The sequence below is a fragment of the Alexandromys fortis genome, unplaced genomic scaffold (assembly GCF_014885135.2).
Source record: "Alexandromys fortis isolate MF-2015 unplaced genomic scaffold, M_Fortis_MF-2015_v1.1 scaffold_41, whole genome shotgun sequence".
Taxonomy (NCBI): domain Eukaryota; kingdom Metazoa; phylum Chordata; class Mammalia; order Rodentia; family Cricetidae; genus Alexandromys; species Alexandromys fortis.
Window position 1 is genome coordinate 10053485 of NW_026067923.1, and position 23779 is coordinate 10077263.

The 23779-nt window shown below is 38.9% G+C and overlaps 1 protein-coding gene across 1 annotated transcript in view; it reads right to left on the minus strand.

Annotated features, from left to right (window-relative positions):
• Positions 1-23779, minus strand: part of Prex2 (phosphatidylinositol-3,4,5-trisphosphate dependent Rac exchange factor 2) — a 268825-nt gene that overhangs the window by 102873 nt on the left and 142173 nt on the right. Inside the window, exons 22-25 of the mRNA XM_050142087.1 lie at positions 22773-22957; positions 21773-21934; positions 13772-13994; positions 13083-13290 (exon numbers count right to left, since the gene is read on the minus strand). Coding sequence (XP_049998044.1) covers positions 13083-13290; positions 13772-13994; positions 21773-21934; positions 22773-22957 — 778 coding nt within the window. The remainder of the gene's footprint in view (positions 1-13082; positions 13291-13771; positions 13995-21772; positions 21935-22772; positions 22958-23779) is intronic.

Below are 23779 nucleotides of genomic sequence, written 5' to 3' on the forward strand. Positions count from 1 at the left end.
CATATTCAGAGGTATAACTAACATGCCTAATGAGGTACTATAAGTGGAGAAAAATAAAAGACGGACAAAGACAAAGGTAGTATTTAAATTCTGACTTGATGAATTGAAAAGTTGGAAAACACTTTGTTGTTGAGAGAAGCCTTGGTAGGTAAAGGGGTGAGAAGGGTTAAGTATAAGAAAACTACAATACAGTCTTAGAAGTGTTTAATTATAAGTAACTTAGAGATGTCTTTCCACCCAACGATCACAAATTACTACGATAATGAAGTATGTCAGTGAGTATAAAAGTGCAATGTATCCTTTCCAGGAGCACTTGGAAAGATTTTTAAGTAGGTATGCTTCTGTCTGTAAATTTACAAATGAAATGCTTCAAACATAACTCCCACAACAACACTGCAACCCCAGGGACCAACTTTGCTGCCATATAGTAACTCATCACTCAATCTTGGGATAGCTGACACTTGCAGAACAAGGCTTCTTCTCCAGGTTCCCATCCTTACCATGGAATGCCCATGCTCTCCCCATTTGCTCTGTGCTATGCAGAATACAGTGCCTCTCTATTTTCAACTACCATCAAGAATTTAGAACCACCTGTGAATTGTCAAGAATTTAGAACCACCTGTGAATTGTTTTAACAACTCAGTTAAAGGCAAAACTCATTCAGCTTCCCAGTGTGCAACAGAAACCAAGAAGCTCTCATCAAATCGGCCCTTCTGTCATGTTACAGCAAAGAAAATTCATCTCATTTACATCTACAGATCTGAAACTAAGTAGAAGGATTAAGTAAAATGTCTATGTGATAGAAAAATTGATTTCTAGAAGTGATTGGATGATAGGGTATGCAGTTATCAAAGTAAGACAACCACATTGGCAGGTCGTGTAGGAATGAATGACTTCTAGGAAGACTGGCTATGGGATCTTATGAGGCAATTTCACTATTATTATCACAGCATCTGCTTCTTCACCCTGACCAAGGATAATTATCACGTGGTGAGAAGATGATCCGGTAACGAGTCTTTTAAATAACTTGTTAAGCTCGAATTGCATGGCAGCATCTCTGAATTCTAAGAGCAATGGGGAACGCAGGCATTTGGACAACTGTATTGTTTTAAAGAGATTATGCTGCAAATCAAATCATGTGGAAGATGTTTATATTTAGAATTAAATTACAGGCTGTTCATGAGGAAGACCAAATTCACTTCTCCAGCCATTGTTCATGTCTTGTTGCTTTTCGAATAAGCACACAGAACTGGCAAAGGCTTGCACAATAGCAGAATGGGGAAATCGCAACTCAAAATGTGTCATGTTAATTAGTTGCAGTTTGCTGAAACCTAGCCATTTCTAAAACTAGTCCTTTAAATATAAGGATAAAAACCATATATATATATATATATATATATATTTTTTTTTTTTTCTTGGAAATACATCTACTTGCACTCTGGCCTAGGAAGCAGGCAGGCAGACTAACTTGCAGATCTTCACCTCTCCCTCTGCTTCTCTAAAGCCAATCCCCCTTCTCATCTCCAGCTCTGCAGCAAATCTGGTATGATTGTTCCTCTCTGTTCATCCACATTCCCAGGGTTCTAACCAAGCAGTAAACATCCCTCACCTCCCCAGCCCAGCCTATTTATCTAAGTGTCAGTCCCCCATACCCCAAACACATTTTCCCTGGAGCCCCTCTCCCCAGAGTAGTCTCATCTACCTGCATTCCAGAAGAATTTCTGACCAGGCAACACAGACACCACACTCACCCAAGAACCAGAGACTGAAACAGAAACCAAAGAACTATGCACTCACCAAACAAAGATAACCCAACAAAGATAACAACCTAGATAATATCTAGGTGATATTAGCACCTAGAATTACAATCTTCCCCTTCTCAGCCTAGATACCAGACTAAAAACATAGTAACGGCCAGAAGAATATGTCTCCACTAGAGCTCAGAAACACTATCACAGCAGGCTCTGAATGTTCTAAGCCTTTATAAATATAAAAGAGGTCCTTAAAGAGAAAAATGAATGAATCCCTTAGAGAAATCTATAAAAACGTATACAAAAAGTAGAAGGAAATGAATAAAAGTTTCCAAGATAGGAAATTGGAAATAAAACCAATAAAGAAAACCCAGCTAGGGCAAATCTGGAAATAAAAAATTCAGGAACTCAAATAAGAACCACAAGGAAAAACCTCAACAACAGAATATAAGAGATTGAAGAAAGAATCTCAGGCATTAAAAACAATAGAAGAAAAAGATTATACTGGTCACAGAAAATATTAAATAAAAAAAACCATGGCACAAAACATCCAGGAAATCTCAAACACCATAAAAAATGGAAAAATAATGGAAAAAGAAGTAGGAGACAAAATCTAGGTCAAAGAAACAAAATATTTTCAAAATAAATTCATAGTAGAAAATTTTTCTAAACTAATGAAGGAGATGCCCAGCCAGGCATAAGAAGTGTACAGAACACCAAAGAGACAAGACCAGAAAACCAAGTGCCCTGAACCCATAATAATATAAACACTAAACACACAGAACAAAGAAAAGAATATTAAAAGCTATCAAGGAAAAAGATCAAGTTACATATAAAGGCAGACCTATTAGACCTGACTTCTCAGTGGAGACTCTAAAAATCAGAAGGGCCTGGACAACTGTGCTGCAGACTCTAAGAGACCACAGATACTAGAACAAACTACTCTACACAGCAAAACTTTCAATCACCATTGGATAAAACAAAATATTCCATGATAAAGTAAAAATTTAAACAATATATATCTACAAACCCAGCACTATAGATGTTTGCTAGAAGGAAAACTCCAACCTAAAGAGGTTTACTGCACCCAAGAAAATACAGTGAATAAATAATCTCAGAAGAGTGGAAGCATGTGTGTGCATGCACACGTGCACGCGTGTATACACACACACTACCACCACCACCATCAACAACAATAATCACTGTAATTGATAGCTCTCAACATCAGTGGTATCAATTCCTCAATAAAAAGATACAGACTAACAGAACTGATATAAAAAATAGGATCCATCCTTCTGCTGCATCTAAGAAACACACCTTAAAATGAAGGATAGATGTTACCTCAGAATAAAGGATCGAAAAACAAAAATTCCTAGAAAATGGACCTAAACACCAAGGTGGTGTAACCATTCTAATGTCTAACAAAATAGACTTCCAACACAACCAACCAGAGGAGATAGGGAAAAGTATTACATAATCATCAAAGACAAAACCCACCAAGAGGACACTGCAGTTCCTATAATCTATCCCTCAAACCCAAGAACAGCCACCTTGGTAAAAGAAACACTACCATATCTTTGGTATTGACTCTCACACACTGATAATGGGGAAACTTCCAGACCCCACTCTCAACAGACAGCTCACTCAGACAAATATTAACCAGAGAGTGTTGATGCTAACAGACTTTATAAGACTAAAGGACCTAACAATATCTACAGAACATTTCATCTAAACACAAAAGAATAAACCTTCTTCTCGATACTTCCAGGAACTTTTACCACATACTTGGACACAAAGAAAGTCTCAATAGGTACATGAAAAATGAAATAATACTCTGCATCCTATCTGACCACCCTGGATGGAGGCTGGATATCGACAACAAGGGAAACACGAGAAAGTTCATAAATAATGAAAAATGCTGAATGAAAAATGGGCCCAGACATTAAGTTAAAAAAGAATTAAATGCTTTCTAGAACTGAATAAAAATGAATATGCATATAACCAAACTTATGGGACACACTGAAGGCATTTCTAAGAGATAAGTCCATAGCACTAAATGTGTAAATAAATAAAAAAATAAATATCTAATGAAAAGATCTCATGCTAGCAACTTAAAATCAATCTCAAAAGTCTACAACAAAAAGAAGTTGTAGGTCTATTGGAGTACATGGCCAGAAATAATCAAACTTAGGTTAGAAATCAATAGAAACAATAGAATAGAAACAACAACAAGAACAAAAAAACAATACAAAGAGTCAGTGAAACAGAGTTGTTTCTTTGAGAAAAAAATCAATAAGATCAACAGATTTTTATCCAACTTAAGTAAAATGAGGAGAGGGAATTTCCAAAAAAACTAGAATTAGAAATGAGAATGGGACATAACAAGAGATGCTGAAAAAAAGGTCAAGAGAATCATAAGGACATACTTAAGAAAACCTATACTCCCCACATCAAAATATCTAAAAGAATGAATAATTACCTCAATAGATAGTGTGGGAAAATGCTCTTGTATGCTGTAAAAATTTGTCACTTGTATTGGTTTAATAAAACGTTGATTGGCCAGTAACCAAACAGAAAGTATTGGCAGGGCAACCACAATAGGAGAATTCTGGGAAGAGGAAAGGCTTAGTCTGCAGTTACCACCCAGCCACAGAATGCTAGAGAGTTTTCATATAGATTCTACCAGTGTCAAAGAAGACTTTATTCCAATACTCCTCAAATTATTCTATAAAATTTAAACAGAAGAAACATTCTGTTCCTTTACAAAGTTCAAGTAAGCTTCATCCCAGAGACAGAGATGGTTTAACATATATAAATCATAATCTGCCACATAAACAAACTAAAGACAAAAACAAGTATGACCATCTCATCTAATGCAGGAAATGTCTTTGAAGAAATCAAGCACCGCTTCTTGATCAAAGTCCTAGGGATATTAGGAATACAAGGGACATACTTCAACATAGTAAAGGCAGTTCATATCAATCCCATAGCCATCTCCAGCTTAAATGGAAAGAAACTCAAAGCAACGCCACTAAAATCAGGAACAAAACAAGGTTGTCCACTCTTTCCAGACCTATTCAGTATAAGTACTTGAAGTCTTAGATCAAGCAATAAGACAATTGAAGGAGAACAAGGGAATATAAATTGGAAAAGAAGCCAAAGTACCTTATTTATAGATGATATGATAGTTTACATAAATGAACAGAAAAAAATGTAACAGAAAACTACAGCTGATAAACAATTTTAGCAACATAGCTGGATACAAAATTAAGTCACAAAATGTAGCCCTCCTATATACAAATGGCAAACATTGATAAAGAAATCAAAGAAACAACACCTTTCACAAAAGCCTTAAACATTATAAAAATATCTTGGAATAACTCTAACAAGCAAGTGAAAGACTTGTATGATAAAAACTTCATTGAAAGAAGAATTTGAAGAAGAGATCAAAAGATATAAATATCTCCCATGCTCATGGATTGGTAGGATTAACATTAAAATGACCATCCTCACAAAAGCAATCTACAGGTTCAATACAACCCCCATCAAAAAAAATCTAGTGTAATTTTTTACATGTCTTGAAAGAGCAATTTTCAGCTTCATATGGAAACACACATACACAAAGCCAGGATAGTCAAAACAATTCTACATAATAAAAGAACTTCTAGAGGTATCCCCATCTCCCATATCAAGTTGTACTACTGTAGCTATTGTAATACAAACAACATGATATTAGTACAAATTAGATGAGTTGATCTATGGAATTGAACTGAAGACTCAGACATAAATTCACACATATATAAACACATGATTTTTAATGCAGAGTAAGAGGAACACAAATGCATTGCTGGTCTAGGTGCAAATTTATAGAGCCACTACAGAAATCAGTGCGACATAACCTCAAGAAGATGGTAATGGATCTACCTCATGATCCAGCTATACCACTCTTGGGCATAACCTCAAAGGACATGTTATCCTCCTACAAAGACATTGGTGCAACCAGGTTCATTGCTGTTCTATTCATAATAGCTGGAAAGCAAACTAAATGTACCTCAATAGAAGAATAAATGAAGAAATGTTGTATATTTATATAATTTGACTCAGCTGTTTAAAAAATGACATCTCTGTGTGTTTCTATATTTCCCTTCATGTTTTGCTGGTGTAAGATTATCTGTTGCCTGTGTTTTTTGGGACAAGTTGGTCCACACTCTTCATACCTACTGAATATAGTATTTGAAGTTCTAGCTAAAGCAATACAGCAATTGAAAGAAATCAAGAGGATACATATAAGAAAGGAAGAAGTCAAAGTATCATTATTTCAGATGATATGATAGTATATATAAATGATCCCAAAATCTCTACCCAGGGAACTCCTACAGATTATATAATATTTAGTCAAGTGACTGGATACAAAATTAGCTTACAAAAAGTCAGTAGCTCCCCTATATACAAATGATAAAAGGGCTGAGAAAGAAATCAAAAAATCAATACCATTTATGATATTCTCAAATAACATAAAATATCTTGTGGTAACTCTAACCAAGCAAGTGAAAGACCTCTATGACAAGAACTTGAAGTCTTGGAAGAAACAAATTCAAAAGGGTATCAGAAGATGGAAAGATCTCCCATGTTCACAATTTAGTAGGATTAACATATTACAAATGACCATCTTACCAAAAACTATTTATATATTCAATGCAATCCCCATTAAAATCTTAACAGCCCTTTTTCAGAGCTATAGTAATAAAAACCACATGATATTGGCATAAAAACAAAGAGATGGATCAAAGGAATTAAAGACCCAGATGGATGTATGGACATCTTTGACAAAGAAGCCAAAATCAGTAAATAGAAAAAGAAAGCACCTTCAACAAATGATGCTGCCAGAACTGGATGTCAGCAAGTAGAAGAATGCAAATAGATCTATATCTATCACCATGCACAAAACTAAAGTCCAAGTGAATCAAAGACCTAAGCATAAACCCAGATACACTGAATCAGATAGAAGAGAAATAATCTCAAATGCACTGGCACAGGAGACAACTTCTTGAAAACAGAACACCAAGAGCATAGGCACCCAGATCAACAATTAATAAATGGAACTTCATTAAAGTGAAAAGTTTCTGTAAGACAAAGGATACCATCAATAGGACAAAATGGCAGACTACAGATTGAAAAGAGATCTTCTCAACCAACCTCACATCCGAAAGAGGACTGATTTCTACAATATATAAAGAATTGAAGAAACTAGATATCACCAAACCAAATATTCTAATTAAAAAATGGAGTACAAATCTAAACAAAGAATTCTCAGCAAAGAATCTCAAATGGCTGAGAAATACTGCAGACGTTCAACATCCTGAGCCATCAGGGAAATGCAAATCAAAATGACTCTGAGATTCCAACTTACACTTGTCACAATGATTAAGATCAAAAACACAAATGACAGTCAGCATAGCAGTTTCTCAGAAAACTAGGAATCAACACACCACAAGACCAAGCTAGACCACTTCTGGGCATACACCCCCCCCAAAAGATGCTCAATCACACCACAAGGATACTTGTTAGCTATATTCACAGTAGCTTTACTTGTAATAGCCAGAACTTAGAAACAACCTAGATGTCTGTCCCTCAACCAAGGAATGGATAATATGGTACATTTATACAATGGATTACTCAGATGTTAGAAACAAGGATACCAGGAAATCTGAAGATAAATTGATGGAACTGGAGAAAAAACATTCTGAATGTGGTAACACAGACTGAGACATACAAACATGGTATGTACTCCTTCATAAATGGATATTATTTGTAAAATAAAAAATAACTATGCTACAGTCCACAGACCCACCCAGGGAGACTCGGAAACAAGGAGGATTCATGGGGGGTACTCCTTGATAAGGAAGGAAGGGAAAATAGATGAGATTTGGTGAGTGGATTGTGGGAGGGTAGGGATGAAAATATGAGCAATGAAGTTGGGGATGTGTTAGAGGGGAGAATACTGAGAGAGACTACTGGAAGAAGAGGTATTTTGGGGATCAGGTTAAAAACCTAGTTATAAGGGAGTCTCTTAGGAATTTACAAGAATGACCCCAAATCAGACTCCTAGCAAAAGTGGATATGAGCATGAGCTGGTAACTCCTATGTCCAGATTGGTGCCTAACCCATTTGTCATCAGAGAGGCTTCATCCAATCACTGATTGAAACAGATCCAGACCCATATCCAGCAGCACAGACAGTAAGGGCCTCATTGAATAAATGGGACCTCCTGAGACTGAGAAGCTTCTGTAAAGCAAAGGACACTGTTGCTAAGACAGAAAGGCAACCCACTGACTAAGAGAAAATCTTCACCAACCCGGAAACTGACAAAGGTCTGATCTCCAAAATATATAAAGAACTCAAGAAACTAGACCGTAAAAGGCTAATCAACCCAATTATAAAATGGGGCACTGAGCTGAACAGAGATCTCTCAACAGAAGAAGTTCAAATGGCCAAAGGACACCTAAGGTCATGCTCAACTTCCTTAGTGATCAGGGAAATGCAAATCAAGACAACTTTAAGATACCATCTTACACCTGTCAGAATGGCGAAAATCAAAAACACCAATGATAGCCTTTGCTGGAAAGGTTGTGGAGAAAGGGGTACACTCATCCATTGCTGGTGGGAATGCAAACTTGTGCAATCACTCTGGAAAGCAGTGTGGAGGTTTCTCAGGAAATTCGGGATCAACCTACCCCTGGACCCAGCAATACCACTCTTGGGAATATACCCAAGAGAGGCCTTATCATACAACAAAAGTATATGCTCTACTATGTTCATAGCAGCATTGTTTGTAATAGCCAGAACCTGGAAACAACCTAGATACCCTTCAAATGAAGAATGGATGAAGAAAGTATGGAATATATACATATTAGACTACTACTCAGCAGTAAAAAACAAGGACTTCTTGAAGTTTGCAAGCAAATGGATGGAAATAGAAAACACTATCCTGAGTGAGGTAAGCCAGACCCAAAAAGAGGAACATGGGATGTACTCACTCATATTTGGTTTCTAGCCATAAATAAAGGACACTGAGCCTATAATTCGGGTTCTTAGAGAAGCTAAATAAGAAGGAGAACCCAAAGAAAAACATATAGGCATCCTCCTGAATATTAACCTTCATCAGGCGATGAAAGGAGACAGAGAAAGAGACCCACATTGGAGCACCGGACTGAAATCTCAAGGTCCAAATCAGGAGCACAAGGAGAGAAAGCATGGGCAAGGAACTCAGGACCGCGAGGGGTGCACCCACACACTGAGACAATGGGGATGTCCTATCAGGAACTCACCAAGGCCAGCTGGCCTGGGTCTGAAAAAGCCTGGGTTAAAACCGGTCTCGCTGAACATAGCGGGCAATGAGGACTACTGAGACCCCAAGAACAATGGCAATGGGATTTTGATCCTACTGCACCTATTGGTTTTGTGGGAGCCTAGGCAGTTTGGATTGCTCTTTGGGCTGACGAGGGAGGGGGACTTGATTGGGGGAGGAGGAGGGAAAGGGGAGGCAGTGGTGGGAAGGAGACAGAAATCTTTAATTAATTAATAAAGAAATAAATAAATTAAAAAACCCTTCCATTTACATTTTTATGGGATTCCTGAGTGTGTAACTATTGGTCCCTGATTCTTGTGCCTTCTCTTGAGGTCTTTCCTTCTGTAGGTTTGTCTTGTCCAAATTCAATGTGACAGGTTTTGTTTTACCTTATATTTTATCTTGTTATGTTTTATTACTCTCTCATAGAAACCTGTTCTTTTCAGAGAAAGAAAGGAGATCCAGATGGAATAGGAGGTGAGGAGGAACTGGGAGGAGTTAGGGAGAAGAAACAGTAATCAGGATATATTATGTGAGAAAAGAATCCATTTTCAAAGAAAAAATAAAAGTATTTAAAGCAATCTAAATAGAACAGAATAGCATCTAACATAACTTATTGTACTGTATCATGCTTTTCTCCTTAGACTATATTTAGAACTTTTATCCAAGAAGGCTTTAAAAAAGTTGGAAGTTGAGCATGACCTTAAGTGTCCTTTGGCCATTTGAACTTCTTCTGTTGAGAGTTCTCTGTTCAGCTCAGTGCCCCATTTTATAATTGGGCTGATTAGCCTTCTACGGTCTAGTTTCTTGAGTTCTTTATATATTCTGGAGATCAGACCTTTGTCAATCGGGGTTGGTGAAGATCTTTTCCCAGTCAGTGGGTTGCCTTTCTGTCTTAGCGACAATGTCCTTTGCTTTACAGAAGCTTCTCAGTCTCAGGAGGTCCCATTTATTCAATGAGGCCCTTAATGTCTGTGCTGCTGGGGTTATACGTAGGAAGTGGTCTCCTGTAACCAAGTGTTGTAGAGTACTTCCCACTTTCTCTTCTATCAGGTTCAGTGTGTTTGGACTGATATCGAGGTCTTAAATCCAAAAAATTCGGGATCAACCTACCCCTGGACCCAGCACACATTGGAGCACCGGACAGAAATCTCAAGGTCCAAATCAGGAGCAGAAGGAGAGAGAGCACGAGCAAGGAACTCAGGACCGCGAGGGGTGCACCCACACACTGAGACAATGGGGATGTTTTATCGGGAACTCACCAATACTTATTTTCAGGCCTGGGTCTGAAAATGCCTGGGATTAAACCGGACTCACTGAACATAGCGGACAATGAGGACTACTGAGAACTCAAGAACAATGGCACTCGGGTTTTGATCCTACTGCACGTACTGGCTTTGTGGGAGCCTAGGCTCACCTTACTAGACCTGGATGGAGGAGGGTGGTCCTTGGACTTCCCACAGGGCAGGAAACCCAGATTGCTCTTTGGGCTGACGAGGGAGGGGGACTTGATTGGGGGAGGGGGAGGGAAATGGGAGGCGGCGGTGGGGAAGAGACAGAAATTTGTAATAAATAAATAAATTAAAAAAAGTTGGAAATCTTTTGGTGTTGGACTGTAATAAAAATGTCATCCTTGATGAAATTCTTGATTTTAATCTTCATTATTACACAGTTTAAGATCATCAAAAAAATGTGAGCTTTCAAAAGAGCCTTATGTGCATTCAACTGTGTGTGAGGAGCTACATCCATAGGCCACCACATCTTCAAAGTAAAAATGTCACCTCTTTTAAAAAAAGAAAAGAAAATATATCTACTTGGAAGTACATGACTTGAAACATCAAAATTTGAACAAATTAACCAAGTTTGGATGAACACCAGGAAGAGTTGGCCATCAGTGCCCTGACACATCAATGACACTGCTTTTGACAGAGGCCAAGGTGGAATAATAATTCTTGGCCTGGTGGAAATATAGGACTGACTGGTGCAGGTAAGAGCTAAACTCCAGGATGCAGAGCCCATGACAAAGAGCCATCTACACGTGTCCTACTTATCTCAAGGAGAAGGAGGAGATGAAATGGGCTTTTGAAATAGAACATGCCATGTAACAAATCCCCATTTATTAAATTAAAGGACATATAAGGCCTTAAGGTAACTTCTTTGTCACAGGAGTCCAAGACAATTCAAAGATATGATGCTGTGGGTTAATAGTCCTCTGTCATCTTGACGACCTCAGCCCATTTGTTTCATTTGCATGAACACACAAGCTACAGTTCAATATTTCAAAATTCATGCATAATTTAAAAACCTAGTTCACTAGAGGCAAAAAAATAAAATTCTAACTTAAAATTATTCATGAAACTCCAGAAAAGAGCAGAGTACACAGCATTTGAAGATGATTTTTGAAATGTGAGAATTTTAAATTTCCTTTTTAAAGATTTAATTTCATTGTTTTTAATTATGTGTAGATACATGTGGCTGCACGTGAGTATATGCGTATGAGTGCAGGTACCCACACAGGGCAGGAGCATTGGGCTCCCTGAAGCTGGAATTACATATGGTTGTAAGTCACCTGATGTACTTGAAAATGAACTCAGGTTCTTTGGAAAAGCCTCAAGTGCTCTTACCCCCTGAGCGGTCTCCCCAGCCCCAATAACTTGATTTTTTTTTTAAAATGTAGTACATCTTCAAACTTTTGGTTTTGATTCTAATATTTAAAGGTATGTAACCTAAGAGAAATGTTAATAGTAACTTTATCAGTATGTGAGACTGTAGAAAGTGGGGAACATAGTCTAAACATTTTGTAACTAAACAGAGCTGTCCATGGAAGTGCAGGGTGATGTATCTGTGTATTTACTCCACATCTGCTAACAATTCAATTCAACAACCTTATAAAACATATAAGATAAAGGCATCAGTAGAATTTTTAGAATCTTATCAGGTCTAAACACACTGAGTAATGTCTATTCCTTGAAAACATAAGCAAGTATACTTGGTATGATGTTGATGCTTTCCTTATTAATTTCTACATTTTCACATAAATTTAAAATTTATTATTATTATCCACGTACTTTTATGCATGAGAAATTGATCTTTTTCAAAAGACACTTTTTCTTTATGATACCAAACTGCTAGATAGAGACATAATCACACACAAAAATATGATATGCCCCCTTGTGGAGCATAGTTATCCCAAGTATCAAATTCTTACATTTAAAAAAAAAATGAGTCCAGTTACAAAGGAGATTGTGAATTATATCCATCTTACCTTGGCTAACACATCCAAATGATTGGTCTATTAATTCAATTAGAACAAAAAAAATTCTTGATCTTAAAAATACATAGTTTTTACTTTAACTCCCTTAATATATGTTAAGAATGCTTTACACTACATTCTATGCCAATTAATATGTCCAGGAAACATATGTAAATATTGTTTTCTGAATTGCAAAACACAAGAAAGAAATACCCATTTTTAGTTAGAATATTTTTAAACGCACATTGCCCCTTGGTATTCAGGATTGGACATGAAGTCTCATGCACAAAGGCCAATGTTCTCCTACTGATCTATTATGCCTCCCCAGGCCTTTTTTCACTCTTTATTTTAAGACAGGGTCATGCTAAGTTGCCCAGACTGGTCTTCAACTCCCCATGTAGCCCAGTTTGGCCTTAAACTTGTGATTCCCCTTGTTTTGGCCTCCACAAGTAGCTGGGACTACAGACTTCTGCCAGTGGGCTCAGCTTTAAACATGTTTCAATGTAGTATTTCATAATGACAATTTTCTTCCTGTGTCATTTTTTAAATGATTTCTTAAAATTCCTATCCATATGAATTGCCTTTTCATCCCACTTATAAGGTGGAATGGAAAAGATCTTTATGGTTGGCACAAAATTCCCATGCTTAATGAGCATCTCTTCCAGAAATCACGCACTGCATAACATTTATTGATGGAAACTTCTAGGCATGGCACAGATAGCGTACTTACTCGTCTATTTGACAAACGCTCATCTCCACCTCCTTCAGTGCAGCCTGGAGTTTGCCGAGCAGTTTGTGATAGATGTCTTGAGTTTCTAAGTCTTCTTCTTTCAATAAATATCGCAGTCCATGGCCATCTTTGTGTCCCAGAGACAGGCCCGAAGGGGCTGCCATGGTTGTGATTGTGTGTTGAATGTAGACCATGGGGCTCAGTTTCCCTGAGGAGTTCAAATCATTCCACCATTTAACGTCTACTTACGTAGCCCCCCAAATTTTAGAAGCCCAAGTTCATATATAACAAAATGTTTAATCCAATGCTAAATTTAATTCAGAAATTAACTACAAATAGAATCAATTCACATGTCCTATTGCAATGATTGCCATCATCCTCATGTGTCCCTCTCTGTACTTCCTTACTATTCCCAAAGCGACCATCATTTCAGATTATGAATTTTTCATGGCAAGATGAACTATACATATAATGAAAGTAAGGGAAATCCTCCTTCTTAAAGGGAAATACTGAAAGTCTTACCTGTCTTTATTCTATATATACTTAAATAAAATAATCTAAGCATAAACAAGGAATTCTTCCTTTATGAAAACAGAGGCTTCCATGAACACCGGGAATCTACCAGATTTTAAGATGTACACATAGATAGTCCTACTCTTGAATTGATAAAGTTTCAAAAGCTAGCATACCAGGCTCCGAAGATTTATTTTCTCTATCATGAGAGTTATGTTTCCTACTATCCAGCTGAACTCCGAAGGCACTCCCCAGGGAAGTTGATGTTTTAGGATAAGAAACTTCCATCACGTTGACATGGCAGTTGGTCGGGCAGAAGTCGCTGCTGTGCAGTGGGGAGATCTTGGATTTGGCCTGCTTAAAGGTGGGCCAGGCTCTGTTCTTCAGCACCCGAGAGAACTGCAAATTGAAGAAGCAACGGGAACCAGTTGGCCACACAGTAATGACTCAGCTATCTCCCGTGCATCAATCATAACCAACTCAAAAGGAAATTAAAGCTTATCAACCTGGATGAGGTAAAATGATTATAGCATCAGAATTTACAGGGCTGTTTCAAAACCCAAACATCCCAATAAAGCAAACCATACAGGCAGCAACGGTGACGGCTCAGCTGAAGCTGTGACCGTGAGTTGGGGCCTAGAAAGAATGAACCTCTGTGACAACACAACTTCTTAGCACTGGGTCCCCGGGGTCCCAGGAGCTGAGAGAGCCCGACAGAGAAACATACAGGAAGGGACACCAGAGCAGAAAGTGGAGTTTTAAAACTAGGCAAGTCAGCAAAACAGTACAGCTATAGATGGTCAAAGGTGTAAGAAGATGGGGCCATCCCAAGCATCATCCGAAAGCTACCCAATGTGTGAGTCTGTGCAGACCCAGTGCAAGCTAAGGAGGTGCTGGCCCAAAGCAGAAGGATGGGCTTCTGGTACACCCTGCCAGGAGGGTGGCCTTTATACCTGGGACCAATCGGAAGTCTGTTGTGCAATCTTCTTCCAAGCCTTTGATAATAATGTGCTACACAGATGATCTGTAACTTCCAAGTGTGGCTACCCTGCTACCCTAAAGTGGTAGAGGCTTTGCAGTGGACTCCATAAGCTCCTTCCAGGGTCTATGAAGTCAACAATATTGTGGCTCTCACCAGGCCTGCTCCCCCTTACTTTAAAGGTCTCACTCCTTAAACTCCTTCCAGCTTATACATAGCTCCTCTCATACATTACCCACTCGCTCTGGGCCTTTGTACAAGATGTTCAGTGTGTCTAGATGGTTCTTACTCATTGCCAAACGCTTTCTCTTCAGCAGCTTTGGATTCCAGAAAGTCACCAGGAGTTGTACATGAATTCTAGGTCAATTTCCTTTGCCTTGGCTACGAATTAGAAGGCATCTGCAGTCTTCTTCACAATTAGGAATAACCTCCTTCCTCTAGCTCAGCTGGTAGAAGGAAAAGTCTATGGGGTAACGATCTTTTGTACAAGAAGTAGATACCCCATAGAGCCCAGCTGGCTTGTTGTTTTGAAGGTCTTTGATGTCTTTTGACCTTGGTGTCGGGATTGTCGCAGGACTGGATATGACATTGGGAAAGTCGGTATCTTGTCACTCAGCAAATAGGAGCTTTGAATCAGATAATCCTACTGAGCTCTTCTCCTACAGCTACAGCCATGATCCTACTCTCTCATGTTACCAGAAAACTAATAATTCCAGCACTGAGAAGAACAAAAATTAAGACCATCACTGGTCACTGGACATTTTAAGTTAAACTCAATGGTAAATATAAAAGATCATATTCCATAAGTATAAGCTCACTATTAGGATAAAGACCCTCTTATATGCATACATAGTATATCACTGTACACAAAGCTATGTATAATATGCATCCTAAATATTTATATTTTATATTTATCTGTATATCTCAGTCAAGCAGTACAGCGGGGATCAGAATGAAATGCAAGAAATTATTAAGAAGATTTCCACCAAACATGATGACCACGTACACTGAAAAGAATTAAGTAATTTGAGAGAGTACAGATCTAGCTTCTCATTTTACTAATAAACTTTCAGCTGAGATGGGTCCAGGATTAAGGCAGCCTAGATACAAAAGTTCAACCCCAAATTCTTTTCTACTTTCATTTTGAGATTTAAGTCTCAGCTGAACTTCCATGAAACAGAGGCACGGTAGTATGTTGTGATAGCAAACACCCATCACCCATCCAGTGAGAAATAAAAGAAGGAGGTGTCTGTTAAGGCCTCCAAGTTAAACACTGAGGCTACAACCCCTATCCCACGAAGTATACACTCTAGGAGGAGAACAGTTAAACACTATACATATTACTGTTATTCAGAACAACCATAAAGTTACAGTCATATACACCACAAGTATAGATATATAAAATGATATGTGTGTAACAAACACATAAGAGATATACAAGCTAGGTGATCAGAAATTTTAAAAAGATCAATGAAGTGCTTAGGAGTAGGAGTAGGAACCAGAGTGATTTGAGATGGAGGGGTTGGAGCAGTGAGGTAGACTCTCAGATCCATATCACAACACAAATTCTTGACGCTATACCTGGAAAGAAATCATAGCCCTGTATCAGAATGTACCTGAATTAGTTCAACATAAGCATCTTGGAGGAAGGCTATCCTGAAAAGCAAAAGAATCAAGAAAGCAGCATTGTCCAGCATCCTAGGATGTCTAGTATGAATTTGATGTGTTCAGCAAATATATGTGTTAGAAATTGAATTCATGTTATGGTTTAAGTATGAAGACCTATGTCTTCAAAGGTTCCCAGCTTTTTGGCCAGAATGGCAGTGCTGGGATCTTTGGGAGGTGAGACCAGTTGAGAGGTCTTCAGGTTGGCCTGAAGAGCATGTTGTTCTTGAGTGGGATGTGAATCTCTCTGTCCCTGTGTCTCTATCTCTTTATATCTCTGGTCCTGTTATAAAAGCAAGCTTTCTTTGACGTGTTCACTGTCTCATGTGAGGCCCTTGCCAGATGTTCATCAGATGTTACCCGATCTTCAGTTAGCACAGTAAGTTGAAGAAGCATCTCTTCCTCATTAGTCACCCAGTCCATGGTACACAGTTACAGCATCACAACTTGGACTGAGGCAGACAACCTTAGGGAAGGAGGAAGCAACAGGGGTGTCTCTCCACTACTGGCGCCTGGAGCAGGGTGTAAAAGTGAGCATCCAGACACCAGCTCCCTGGTTTCCAGGGTAAAAATTTTCAGAAACAAAATCCTAAAACAAGGAGGGTACAGCTAGTGAATTGACCGTGCTGTGTATACCAGAATATACTTTACGCCATGTGTGACTAGCATTACAGCAACATTCAATGAAATGCCAAGTTTATTAAGAAAGGGAGAATAACTTTTCCTAAATGAAAATTGATAATTTTCAATAAAGGCATCTACTGGGTCTAGGGAGAGCTGTAAGGGACAGAATGTTAGGTCTACTGTGGAAGAGCACAGCCTGAACTGATTGCCACCTTCACATAATTACTGATGAATTAGAATCTGCATCTTCAGGGAGTTGATTCCAGCACATGGTTGGGATACTAAAAATCAAAGATGTCTCCTATATAAAGTGACATAGCACTTATATATGACTTTGCTTTTCATTTTTACATTAATTTACTTGTGAATGGCAGGGATGCATGCATTTGGAAGTCAGAGGACATCTTGCAGAAGCTAGTACTCTCCTTCTACTGCCTGGGTGCCAGAGATTTAAAAAAAAAAGGCTAACAGGGTTAGCAGGCATCTCTTTTACTTACAAAACAATCTCATCAGCCTGTAAACAACTTTAAAGTTATCCTTAACATTGTTTATAACGTACCTAGAACAATGTAAATCCTATATAAACATTCATTGTAATGCATTTTAAAATTTTGTGTTATTTTATTTTTCAAATTGCTTTTGATCTACAGTTGAGTGACTCTCTGGAGGTGGAACCACAGACATGAACATGGAGTGAGCCTAATGAAAGGAGGATTAATCCTGAGACAGAGAAAATAACAGAGGGGACATCATAGAGGGGTGGAATGGGGACTTCATTGAAAACACATTAGCTCTGAGATATTCATCACCTCATGTGGAAAAGTCAAGGCACAATGAAAGAACAGTAAGTACCGAGCCCTGGAGATCATCAATGAAGGGTCAGAAAGAAAAGGAGAAACAGGTTTCAGTCCTAGGAAAACACCACTGGCAAAGACACAGGTTAGGGACAGGCAGTGTTCCAGAGAACAAGGTCAGCTGCCCCTGGTTCTGCTGAAACACGATAAAGGAGGGTCGTGAAGGGGCTTTGACAAAACATGGCCATTTCTGTGACATGGCAGGGATCAGGGCCCAGCTGTAGAGGGCTGAGGATGAAAAGAGAAGCAATGGTCCACCGAAGGATACAGGAGGCTCCTTCCAGGAAGGAGATGGAAGGATGAAATCGTGGGTGGAGGGGAGGCAGAGGGCAAGGACAGCCACATTTTTAGTCCAGGTGATAATGAAGAAGTGCCTGTAAACTGACAGGGATGTGCAGTTCTTGGACATGAAACACTCCAGTTTTTTTTTTATGCACTGGAAGCAAATTCATGTTTAAATTCAATACAGTCATTTAACCAGAGATACTATAAAAGTAAATTATTACTCTGCAGATGTCTCCCATTTCAATTAAATGCAAAATGCTTTGCAGCAGAGTTAGGAAGAAGATTTTTTTATATTAGATTATCCTCTTAGAAAAGGAGGGCAAAGAAATTTATGCACAATGTTTCAAATCCATGTATCAGCTTGAAGATCATATGCAGTAAGTAAAGTAGAAAGAAAATTCAAAGGAAGTTTTCCAATTCTTTCAGTGTTATTTTTGTGTAAACAAGAACCACCTCAAGGAAGCTTACAAAGAATTTCTGATCCTCATAATAAGTTCAATTATTTCAACCAGGACAGTGACTGTAAGACTAGGAAGGCTCTCAGTACAGAGTTCTGAGAATGTTCCCAAAGCAAGACACAGCTTCTTCACACCTGAACCAACCACAGTTCAGCTACACAGAAGACATCCCTGCTTGAGATTCATTTAGTTGTCCAGGACACTCTATGGTTACATCAGACGTGGACAGCAACACGTTTGATGACCTGTAGAAAATCTGTTATGATCTCAGGAGCCTGGCCATAGAAGTTACTGGAATTCATTAGTTCTTAGTTCTAAAATCTAAAATGTTTAAAGCCAGAATAAAGAAAAGCCAGCCTAAGATTTTAGTTTCCACAGACACTTTTTAATATATAACAATTCTTTAATTTAAATATATTTTTATTATATTTTCCTTCCCCCAAATCCATTCATACCCTCCCTGTCCCTACCTACACAACTTTAGATTATTGCTCAAAAAAGAAGAAGAAGAAGAAGAAGAAGAAGAAGAAGAAGAAGAAGAAGAAGAAGAAGAAGAAGAAGAAGAAGAAGAAACCCTCAAAAACCCAACACAACGATAAAAGTACCTCAAACTAAGACAACAAAATAAACAAGACTCATCATGGATAAGAGATTTGAGACTCATCCAGTGACACATCTCACAGTGTGGTCTCTAATTCAGTGACACAATTTTATCATCTGTGATCAATGCCCACTAAGCTGGCCATGTCTTCATTAAAATGTCATAGGACCCTATGTTACTACTACATAAATGCAGAATGCCATTAATTCCCCCATACGGTGGACTCTTCACTATTTGGGCAGTGTATGCTTCTGAGCCCACTGCACTCACATCCCTTTCCTTTTTACACATATATTAGTTTCCTTGAGAAAATGAGAAATGACAGAACCTTACTCTTCCATAACCAAACCATCATATGCATGCGTGTTGCTCCCCAGACATAATTAGGATTGATCTCTCCATCTTTCATCGCATGGGCTTTGAACCATCCCAGGTCACCACCAATTTATATCTATGCAGGTTGAAAAGACAAGCGACATTGGCACTGTGACTCTCACCCGAGAACACATTATATTACATATTCTAAACAAAACAATCACTGGAAAACCCACATTCATTCCTTTTCTATTCTGATTGCAACTAACTCAAATCTTCCCTCCTAATCCGGGCACTAATCCACCTTCTCCATTAATTGTCCAGTCTAACTTCTAGACTAGCTGAATGGCATTTTGCCTTCCTGCCACCCTGATGTGCCTTTGTCGTGGCAGTGGCTGTTGTTCAAACAGGCTCTTGCTATTTAGCCCTGGCTACTCTGAAACTCACTACATAGATTAGACAGGCCTCAAACTCACTGAGCTTGACTTGCCTCTACTTCCCGAGTGCTGAGATTAAAGAGGCTAAGAAGCATACCCTGCCTAACATGCCTTTTATATTGTAAGAGCTACCATTGTTGACTATTCAAAACAGGGTTTTGTCCTTTACAGAAATCCTAATGTTCTTATGGTTGGTTCATTTTATTATGGAACATAGAGCCAGTGACCTATGTAATAAAAATATCTGCTACACAAAATAATCCATTCTGTTTCACTCATTCTTTGCAGAGTTCTGTTTTTGAGCACTACCTATGATACCTTGGTGTTGCCTCTGCAAAACCTTGTGTGACAACTAGTCAAAACTAAGAGAATGAGTGACCATGGGTACCCTGTCCCAACTGCTACATTTATAATCTAACTTCTGCATAATGACCCAGGGAACATAGCAGAATAGAGCAAGGAAAGATTCTACAAGCCAGAGGAGCAGGAAGTCTGCTGCTGGACAGTGTGTTTTAGACAGGACAGGGATATATACATTCATGAAAGTTCACCAATATGGATGCTTAAACAACGTGGATGGCAGAACTTTGAAGAAGGCCATAACCTTTGATGAAGTGCTACAGGCAAACAATGGTTGCAGACAGAGGGAGAAAGAGTTTTCTTCAAGGATGAGTTCCCTGATAGATTATCCAATCCTAAAACATGGGGCCTAAACACACATACATACAAGCAATACTAAATTACTAAATGGGCTCATTAGGTACACGTGCATGCACGTTCATACACAGAAGAAGAGGCTATGAATGGAGTAGGGGAAGCATGTGGGATAAGGGAGGGATGGAAAAATGGCATGAAAGATTTTCGTTAGAAAAATGAGCCTGAGAAAGACTACTGTGCTGGCTAGTTTTATGTCCACTTGACACATGTCAAAGATATCTAAGAGGAGGGAACTTCAATTGAGAACTTTTCTTTATACTACCGGGCTGAAGGACAGCCTCTAGGGTCTTTATTTAGAGACAGATGGAGGAGGACCCAGCCCATTGTGGGTGGTTCACCCCAGGGCTGGTGGTGCTCGGTTCTATAAGCAAACAGGCTGAGCAAGCCACGTGAAGCAAGGCAGTAAGTAGCTCCTCCATCCAGGTTCCTGACATGCTTGAGTTTCTGCCTTGACTTCCTTCCATGATGAGCAGCCAAATGAACTCTTTTCTCCCCAAGAGCTTTTGGTTATGGTGTTTTATCACAGCAAGAGTAACCTTAAGTAGGGCAACCACACATACTTACATACACATATCTCACAGGGGTTTGGGTAAGTATATAGTAGATTGTTTCCCTTTTCATTTAGGCTCCCATGAAGCAGAAGGCAGATAATGGCATTCGATTTTGGCAACTACACAAGATCTTGGGCTGTATTGTCATAGGACTATTTTCCTCATTTTTTTGTTCCTTTTCTGATTGTTGGTTTTTATTAGAAATGGGCCTTTATACAATGTATTCTGATTACAGTTTCCCCTTTTAACTCCTCCTAGATCCTGACTCCCCACCCACCCAACTTCACACCCAATCTTTTTCTCCCATTAGAATACAAATAACCATCTAAATAATAATTTAAAATAATATAAAATAAAAACAAACCAGAAGACGATGAAACAAACTACCAGAAATAAAAAAAAAGAGGAAAAGAAAAGCACAAGAAACACATATAGACACAGTTCGTACACAGAGAAATCCCATAAAAACATACTGGAAACCACAGTATATACATAAAAGACCTTCAAGGGGAAAAAGCCCACATAGTCTCAAGCATTTTGTTACAGCAACAGAAAACGGACCAAGAAAATTACATGAATATTATTTCAATAAATGAGTACATAGCACATATGTAAAGAAGATATTTAAAAGTGATTTAAATGTGACTCAAACAATAACTTCAATAACAGCATCATGTAAAATTCAACATACCTTCCTATAACTGGATATTCTGTGACATACGTGTTCCACTCTTTCATGGCACATGGTGCTGAATTTATTTTGAAGGTCAGTGGGTATCACATCATTCAAAGAATTAAGGCTGGTGCAGTTGTGCACAAAATGATCATCACTTTTTGCTAAAGCTTCCAGAATCTGTGGCGATTAAACAGACACAAAAGGAAAGTAACCTCAAAAGTGAGCACGAACAATTTCCATAAGTTAGCCCTTGCAGTTGCCAGGGTTCTGTGATCCACAGACACAGCCTGTGAACTGGTTTGCCTTCTCAGGTTTGCAATCTCCGGGGTTGCCTTGTCTTGAGGATAAAAGCCTGCTTGGGGAGCCAAACTGACTTCAAAGGCTCCCTGCTGGATAAATCATCTCACTCTGATGTGGGCACACAGCTCCTGGACTTCTCTCATGCATTCACTCAGAAGATTTCCACCTTCACTTTGGTGGCGGAACAACAACCACAAACCCAGGGGGAAAGCCTTGACATCCTTGTCACCTAGTCGGATCACTAGAGGAGCAAAGTTCTGCCTGCTGAGAGACAGAACAAATGAAATCGTCTCATAATCTTATAGACCTTTATTTTACATGTTATGGTTTCTGATTCTGTGTTTATGGACTTTCTCTGTGTGCGAAAGTGTGTGTCCCAGTGTCTCTATGTGTTCCTGGGGCTTTTTTCTTAATCTATTTTCCTTTTGTTTTGTTGATTTTGTCCTTTCCTGGTTTGTTATTATTTACTTACTTATTATAATTATTATGAATGCTTGTTTGTATGTTGGTAAGTAAAAGAAAGAATGGGTGTAGATTTGGGCCTTGGACTTCCCAAAGGGCAGGGTACCCTGCCTCTCTTAAGGAGGGAGGGAGAGTGGGAGAGCACAAGGTGAATTTGAAGAGTGAAGGAAGTATAAATTTTTGAGTGGAAAAATAAAAAAAAAAGAAAGAAAAAAAATGAAGAAGAAGTTTACTGTCGTGGAGTCACGCGTACCTTGGCAGTGAGGCTGAAGAAGCCTTTGGGCTCCACCATCTTCTCCACGACGTTGCACTTGGTGCCTGCTGTGCTGTCGTATTCGTACACAACCCCATACTCGAGGTGGACATTGTCCACTGTCAGGCTCACGTGCTCCTTCTTGCCGTCGATAATGGCCATGGTGTTGAACTTGTCGATGACCTCTGGAACACAACGTTAGTATAGCTAATTCATGGTTTTCTGCTCACCAAATATTTTTGAATCCCTGGGATTTTCTTATTATTTTTATTTTACTTTTGACACAGAATCTTACAATGTACCCTTGGCTCACCTGGAATTTACCAAGTAGGCCAGACTGACTTTGAACTCAATAGACATCTGCCTTGCTCTGGAGACCAAGTACAGAAACAGAAATGAGAGTGTTTCCAACAGATCTCTCTCTCTCTCTCTCTCTCTCTCTCTCTCTCTCTCTCTCTCTCTCTCTGTGCGTGTGTGCGTGTGTGTGTGCGTGTGTGTGTATGTGTGTGTGGTATGTGTGTATGTGTGTGTGTGCATGTGTGTGTATGTGTGTGTATGTGTATGTGTGTGTGCGTGTGTGTGTGTATGTGTGTGTATGTGTGTGTGTGGTATGTGTGTATGTGTGTGTGTGTGTGTGTGTATGTGTGTGTATGTGTGTGTGTGGTATGTGTGTATGTGTGTGTGTGTGCGTGTGTGTGTGTGTGTAGTGTCACAAGCATAGATATTTACTTCTTCTCTTATTGTCAAGGTAGGAATATAACAAAACTTACTTGAAATAAAGAGGCTACAGACTATCTCAACACCAGGACATCTTGTATGTACATGACCATGTGAAACAGAACTTACGAAAATGGGGACCTGAGCCATCAGACCTGAGGTAGAGATAGAGAATCCACATGTCTGCCAAGCTTCCAAGAACACCTACTATGGTGAGTCCCATAGGAACAGAAACATCTAAATGACTTTCACCTCCAAGGGGGAAATCCTGGCTTGGATCCACCGTCTTA